The 7,029-nt window shown below is 43.4% G+C and overlaps 1 protein-coding gene across 1 annotated transcript; it reads left to right on the top strand.

The window, feature by feature from the left end:
* Nucleotides 1-4,005: 4,005 nt before the first annotated feature.
* Nucleotides 4,006-6,741, top strand: TMEM18 (transmembrane protein 18). The gene is made up of 5 exons (XM_033055336.1): nt 4,006-4,068; nt 4,275-4,395; nt 4,958-5,012; nt 5,934-6,027; nt 6,121-6,741. The coding sequence occupies exons 1-5, from the start codon at nt 4,021-4,023 to the stop codon at nt 6,208-6,210; spliced, it is 408 nt and encodes a 135-aa protein (XP_032911227.1). The 5' UTR covers nt 4,006-4,020; the 3' UTR covers nt 6,211-6,741.
* The last annotated feature ends 288 nt before the right edge of the window (nt 6,742-7,029 follow it).

Raw genomic sequence — 7,029 nt, 5'->3', positions numbered from 1 at the left:
CTTTGTCATTCCAGGGGGAGTCTTTCACTGGCCCAAAAGTGGAGGAGAGAGGTTTTTTCTCCGTGGAGGGATCTGCCCTGCACTGTGACACTGGTGAAGCATCCTGGTTCTGAGAACAGAGCTGAGAACCGGCACGCAAACGGTGCGCGGAGTTTTTTTTCCTTCACCCTTCTCTAACCTGGGACAGCCCTGCCGCTGTCACCTCACTTCCCTGCTTCTGCAGCTGCTACTCCTGAGGAGACCGCCCCGCCCCGCTCTCCACTGGGACTGTTCGTGTAATGAAATGTCCTTTGTTATCAAATCCTGCTAATTAAGTGCTTACAGACGCTGAGTGCAAAGAGTTACTTGTTAGCACCTCTTCCTGTTGAGTAAACGAAGAGAAGCCCCCAGGAGACTACAGAGACAGAACAATACCAGAAGACCACACCAGATCCTTATCAACTCCCATCAGGAGGTAGAAGGGACCCCCGAGCAACTTCTTGCCCCGCTTGCTAAAATCGCAGAGTACACCAGCAAATCAGAACGAGCAACCACAAGAACTGGAAAACAGACTGTATAAAAACGAACTAAAACTGCTTTTTGGTGCAAGCCATTGGTGGAGCAATGACTCCCTGGCCACTCAGCGCTGCTTTTGCTCAGTTATTGCTTGCTAAATTCGCTTACTAATAAATTTTCTATATGATTAATCTAAAATGGCTCCTCTGATTTGTCACGAGTATCTGTAACAGTGCAGAGAAGAGCATCTGTGACTGGAAAAGGGACTGAGACCGAGTTTCGTTCTGTTTTGTCACTGATTTTTCATAGCTGATGTTTTTCTTGTCTGTCTTGTAGATTTATCAGTAGAGAACTGTTATTCCTAAACCCATACTTTTTTGCAAGAGAGCCCCTTAATTTCCAAATTATAGTAAACTGGGAGGGAGGGGATTTTCACTCTTCATTTTAAGGAAAAGCTCCTGCCTTTTTCCTGCCAATACTGTCCCCTAAACCAGGACAACGCATCTGCATGAATCTTTCTGTAGCCTTTTTCCTTTGTAAAGGTTTGGAAACTGAGCACCTGCCTGTAAAGCCTGCGTCCACACGAATCTTTCTGCAACCTTTTTCCTTTGTAAAGGTTCGGAAACTGAGCACCTGCCTGTAAAGCCTGCGTCCACACGAATCTTTCTGCAACCTTTTTCCTTTGCAAAGGTTTAGAAACTGAGCACCTGCCCGTAAAACCCGCAATTGCGCGATTCTGTTACTAATTCATTACTTTGTTGCACTCAGCACGGATCCTCTCTGCAAAAAAAAGGTGTGCCTTACAGTCTGGTGTACCTTATATATGGACAAAGTTCAGAATTTTGCCGGTTCCCGGAGGTGCGCCTTATAATCCGGTGTGCCTTATACTCGTGAAACTACTGTACATAGGAATCTAAATCTTGCAACAGAAAACTGAGAGTAAGTTTTAGAAACTACTTACGTTTCTTACAATAACAAGAACAGAAACATTTCTAGCTTATTATTATTATAGGTACTATACACTTATGATTAGTAGAGTATTCTAAAAATTATGATCTAATTTTAGCATACTGGCTCTGCAAAGAAGCTATAAAAGACAGACAAGTTTTTCCCTATAAAAGTGTAATGTATCTGTTCATTGCCTTTTGAGTATCTTGTTCATATTTCATTCTCCACTAAATGATACACAACATATACCACACAAAAGATACTTATGTATCTGCTACCATCTGCTGACAAACAGCACTACTGACTTTATCTTAATCAATCTTAAAGAAGTAACTCCTATTTCCCAGTAGGAAAGTTCTCACTGATGCTACAGTGGCTGAGCAGTAAAAGCTAAAATGAATTTTTAATTCCACATGTTGTAGCCACAGTAAGCCAAGAATTTATCCACTCATCTTGTCTGCATCACAGATTCATCACTGATCAGCACATTCCATTCATACAGTAGTCACTGCATCCTGCATTCATTGAAGCCCTTCAGCCATTGCAGATAGTTTCTGAAGTCAATTACTGAGCAATTACACAAAACTTATTCCTCATTTACAAAACACAAAACCATTTAATTTATTATTATCAGTTAAAGTTTCAAAACAAAGCACAGAATGGGTCAGAAGGAACCACAGTAGGTTATCTGGTCCAACCATCCCACTCAAGCAGTGCTCTCCTACAGCACACTCACTGCACAGGATTGTGCCCAGATCGTTCTTGAATATCCCCAGGGATGGAGACTCCACAACCTCCCTGGTCAATCTGTTCCAGTACTCAGTCACCCTCACAGTAAAGAAGTTCTTCCCCATGTTCAGGAGGAACTTCCTGGGCATCAGTTTCTGCCCACTGCCTCTTGTCCTATTGGCACCACTGAGCAGAGCCTGGTCCATCCTCTTGACACCCTCCCTTCAGACAGTGACAGGCATTGATCAGGTCCCCTCTCAGTCGTCTCTTCTGGAGGTTGAACAGGCCCAGCTCCCTCAGCCTTTCCTCACAAGAGAGGAGTTCCAGTCCCTTAATCATCTTTGTAGCCCTCCATTGGACCTGCTCTGGCTGCTCCAAGTCTCTCTTGTCCTGAGGAGCCCAGAACTGGACACAGCACTCCAGATGTGCCTCACCAGGGCTGAGTAGAAGGACAGGACCACCTCCTGTGACCTGCTGGCAAAGCTCTTCCCAATGCACCCCAGGATACCTTTGGCCTCCTTGGCCACAAGGACACACTGCTGGCTCATGAGCAGCCCATTGTCCACCAGGACCCCCAGGTCCTTCTCCACGGAGCTGCTTCCCAGCAGATCAGCCCCCAGCCCACACAGGTCCATGGGGTTATTCCAGTCTTGTTTTTTCAATGTACAGTGTGGGATAAAAATATCTTTTCTCCCCTAGTATTAATTTTAAGACAAAAATGGTAGTAGAAATTATCACCTTTCTATCACTTAACGAGAGAAAGCCTTGATTAGCCTCCAGATATTATTTTTGCTTTGAAAAAGACTAGCAAAAACCTAAAGAGAAAAAAAATAAAAATAAAAATTCCTCAGTTTCAAGTATCTCATATTAAATTGCAGAAATGTGACACTGAAGGGAGACCAGGTCACAGTGATAACCTGGTTATATGTTAAACTATATTAAAAGAGCATCTGCAATATTTACTCATACATGTACTACAAAACATTTTCAAAAAACAAAAAAAACAGTTTCACATCTAATAAGCCAAAATGTCAGAAAAAAATAAATCATTAAATGAAAGCAGAATGTATATATTAAAATACTGTTTGTTCGACAAATCAAATCCTTTAGATTAGAATTGTCTTAATTGTTAGGAATCTGAGTCTGAAATGCAGTTTAAGTGGTGAGTCTTAGGAGTAGTCGGCTCTTCCAGACCTAGATGCATTTAGAAAATGGTGTTGAAAGTTAGAGGCTTAACCTGCGTCTTGTTCCCTTCCCTTTGTAATTTTTTTTTCCAACTTCCATAGGTAAAAAATGTGTCCTTGAACTCTGCTGTAGTGGTGAGGAGGGGGCCCTGCTGCCCCTCGAGGTGGGCATTACTTGGAAAGAACAGTGCTTTTCACTTGACTTACATTACTGTCCAGAGGACCTCTCAGCTGGGCTTAAAGCTCTTTTTTTCTTACACTTCCATCTCTTAAACCAACCTTGGGTGCTACTGAGACGAGACCAAAAGCCAAAACCGGTGCTGGGCCACCGACCCAAAGCGCCGAGTCCAGCGGGACCCCACAGAGCAGACAGGCCACCACACTGGAGGCCTCCCGACGTCAAACGCTGAAAATGCCCGCAGAGCTCCTTCCCCGCTCCGGACAGCGAGAGCTGCTTCTGTGGGACACCCTCAAGAGAAGGACCCACCGGGGTGTGCGGAGCCACCTCGGCCCGTGCTCCAAACCACGGAAGCACCCGCGCTCCCCTCGCCCCGGGGAATGCGGGGCCGCCTGGGGCCGCACCGCCCCTTTCCCGCCATCGCCCCGCAGGAGGAGCGGCGGCCGCCCGAGTCTCGCGAGAACCGCCGCCGCCGCCGCCGCCGCCATGGAGCCGCCGCTGCGCGGCCCGCCGGGGCTGTCGGCCGTGCTGGCGGTGAGGGGGAGCGGGGCCGCCCGGGGGAGCGGGGCCGTCCGCCGGGGACGGGAGAGGCCCTGGCTGGGAGCGTGCTGCTTGCCGGGCCTGCTGCGGGGGGCTGCGGGGCGCGCCCCGTGACCGAGACGGCCGCGTTGGGTCTCTGTGGCCGCCCGGCGGTGCTTCTTGTGCCGCCGCTGCCTGACCCGCTTTCCCTCTGCCCGCAGAGCACGGACTGGTCCGAGCCCTGGCTGCTGGGGCTGGCCGCCTTCCACCTGCTCTGCTTCCTGCTGACGTGCGTGTCCCTGCAGCACCGCCGGCTGCAGGTCGGGCACTTCCTCTGCATGGGTGAGTGCCGGGCCCCGGAGCAGTGCCCGCAGCCTCGTGTTTCGCTGCTGGCAGTGCGCTGCTGTCGGTGGTAATCTGCGATAGAACCTGTAAATATGTATTTCTTGTATTTCCAAAAAAATATGTAAAGTAGTGTCTTAAAACTTTGGCCGTAGTGAGGAAGTGGGATGAGTAATTGCTGTGTTCCCAATGAAGGGTTGCTGTGCTGGAGAAGCAGAACAGAAATGGGCTGAGAACCAGCAGCTGCTTTGCACTCTGCCTTGTTCTGACGGTGCAGTTAAGGGGTCAGGTTTAGTTTCTGAAGGGAGTTCACCATGTGCTCTGCTGACAGCCGTGGGAATGGCATGAGTAAGAGCGAGACTGGCTTGTACATTGTAGTAACAACTTGTTATCTTGGGGTTTATCGCCTGAAAGTCCACAGTGACCTTGCCTAGTAAAGCAGTCATGCCAGAGCACCTACTACCTTTGGTTTAAAATCACATGGATTTGGATTAGATGATGTGTTATGAGTGGTTTATTTTTAGAGAAATACTGAATCTAATATTTTTCTTTTGTTATATAGTGGGCTTAGTGTACTGCGCTGAATATATCAATGAATTAGCAGCCATGAATTGGAGGTAAATGTTTTTACTTTAATTTTTTGAATAAAACTATACAGTACAACATAGTTATCACATACTTAAATAATAATAAAAGCATGCATTTATTGTACTGCTTAAAATCTGTTTATATGGATGCTTGTAAAACTAAGTGATCAAAGAGCTGCAAGAAAAGCAGAGTGCTATGGTTAAGGGCAAAAAGCATGAACTTTGGTTTTTTGGCAGGGTGGTTGGGGTTTTTTTGGTTGGTTGGTTGGTTGGTTTCTTGGTGGTTTATTTCTTGAGGGGTTTTTTTTGTTGGTTTGTTTTGGTTTTGGGGTTTTTGTTGTTGGGTGTTCTTTGGTATTCATGTTTAATAGCTGAATTAAGAACTACTTCTTTATGTACTTACTTATATGTATAACAAGCATTAATATTTGCCTATTTTACTAAACTTGTATACCACTGATGGTTTATTTTGATATTTTGATCATTGAATTAATCTTTCCTGATATCACTATAAGTTTTGTGTTTCACACCACTTTCTGCTGGCATCTAGTTGTGGTCATGTTTCACTTCAGGCATATGTGACCTAATTACAGCTTTGCTACATTTATTATTTTTATTATCTTTTCTAATATAAGTAAGCAAAATACCTAAAAAAGTCATTTCAGATGCTTCAGAATAAGCATGATTTGTGATGTGCTCTTGTAGTCGTGTTAGTTAGCTTTTACACAGTAAAGCTGTATAAAAGAGAAAGTCTGATATTAATAATTGTAACTGAAGAGGTATCAACTGCCTCTTTTTTCTGACATAGTACAGTATAATGCTGGCCTATGCTTGGTGATTCCAAGATGTGGGATGATGTGTACAGTGTCCATGTAGAAGAGTTGCTGGGAAAGTTTAGTGTGTGAACTACACTAAATAAAGCTTTTCTCATTTTCTTTTCATTTCTTTCAGGCTCTTTTCTAAATACCAGTACTTTGATTCAAGAGGAATGTTTATTTCACTTGTATTTTCAGCGCCACTGCTTGTGAATACTATTATAATTGTGGTATGTATGTGTTCATTCATGTAGGTGCTTTCATTAAATGAGTAAGCAAAAGTATCTGGATTAGTTGAATTTAATAATTTACTTACTTTTCAGGTCACCTGGGTTTACAGAACTTTGAATGTAATGACCGAACTAAAGATGCTACAGCAGAGAAGGAAAGCAGAAAAAGAGAAAAAGAAGTGAAAGCACCAAACACTGCTTTTCTTTCTTCAGTTGTAGTAATGCCTGTCCAGATCATCAGTCCTGTATGGGTATGCAGAAACAGAAGTATTTTTGTGTCCGGTGTCAAGACGACTTTGTAATTGTGGCTGTGGACATTGAGGTGAAGGCAGGTTTCTACAGTGCATTTGAATTGGCTGTGATATTATGAAACCCAGTCTTAACAAGTCTGTGCCCTTCAGTGTAAGGTTGTTTTCCTCCATGACCAAGGCTGTTAGTATTGATGAGACACAATCTTCCAGTTTCCATTTGCCCGTGTATATTTTTACTATGTCTCTTATTCTGTGCTTATCAAGTATCAGTTATTCTGCTGCTTAAGCCCATTGGAGCTGTGTTATGAATTACAGTTAATGAGAGCTTTTATTCAGAATAACTCAGGAATCCATGCTTCTATGAAGCACTTCACTTCTTTATAAATCAAGTTTCGTATTTCCTATATGTACTGTGTGCCAGTGGCATTTTATAAATAAAACTATCCATTCATTGCATCTTAAATTGAGTTAATTTGTATTAATTTTTAATCAAATACTTGCCTTCTTTTTTTCTCGTAAAAATTCCCAGTTTGGCAAATTCCCATTTAATTTTTGTAAATAATTCAAAATTGTCTTTGCCTTTCTTTCAATTTATACTTCATATTTTTAAGGCTTCCAGATAAATACATTTTTTTAAAACTGGATGAAAATTTGGTAGTTTTATCTTTCTTTGTAGAACAGAAAGAAAGGGAAGAAGCTTAATAATGTTACATGCAATTTTGTTTCTTTTTTAATGCTTTTTTAAAATAAA

This window comes from Catharus ustulatus, chromosome 3 (assembly GCF_009819885.2).
Source record: "Catharus ustulatus isolate bCatUst1 chromosome 3, bCatUst1.pri.v2, whole genome shotgun sequence".
Lineage (NCBI taxonomy): Eukaryota > Metazoa > Chordata > Aves > Passeriformes > Turdidae > Catharus > Catharus ustulatus.
The sequence above is the reverse complement of the archived record's forward strand: the minus strand, read 5'-3'. Positions and strand labels throughout refer to the sequence as shown.

What these genes read in the sequence shown, in the direction of transcription:
- TMEM18 (XM_033055336.1), top strand. Translation starts at nt 4,021, where the DNA reads ATGGAGCCGCCGCTGCGCGGCCCGCCGGGGCTGTCGGCCGTGCTGGCG. An exon ending in GGCTGTCGGCCGTGCTGGCG is followed by an intron (nt 4,069 to 4,274) that starts GTGAGGGGGAGC and finishes CTCTGCCCGCAG; the next exon opens with AGCACGGACTGGTCCGAGCC. An exon ending in TGAATACTATTATAATTGTG is followed by an intron (nt 6,028 to 6,120) that starts GTATGTATGTGT and finishes CTTACTTTTCAG; the next exon opens with GTCACCTGGGTTTACAGAAC.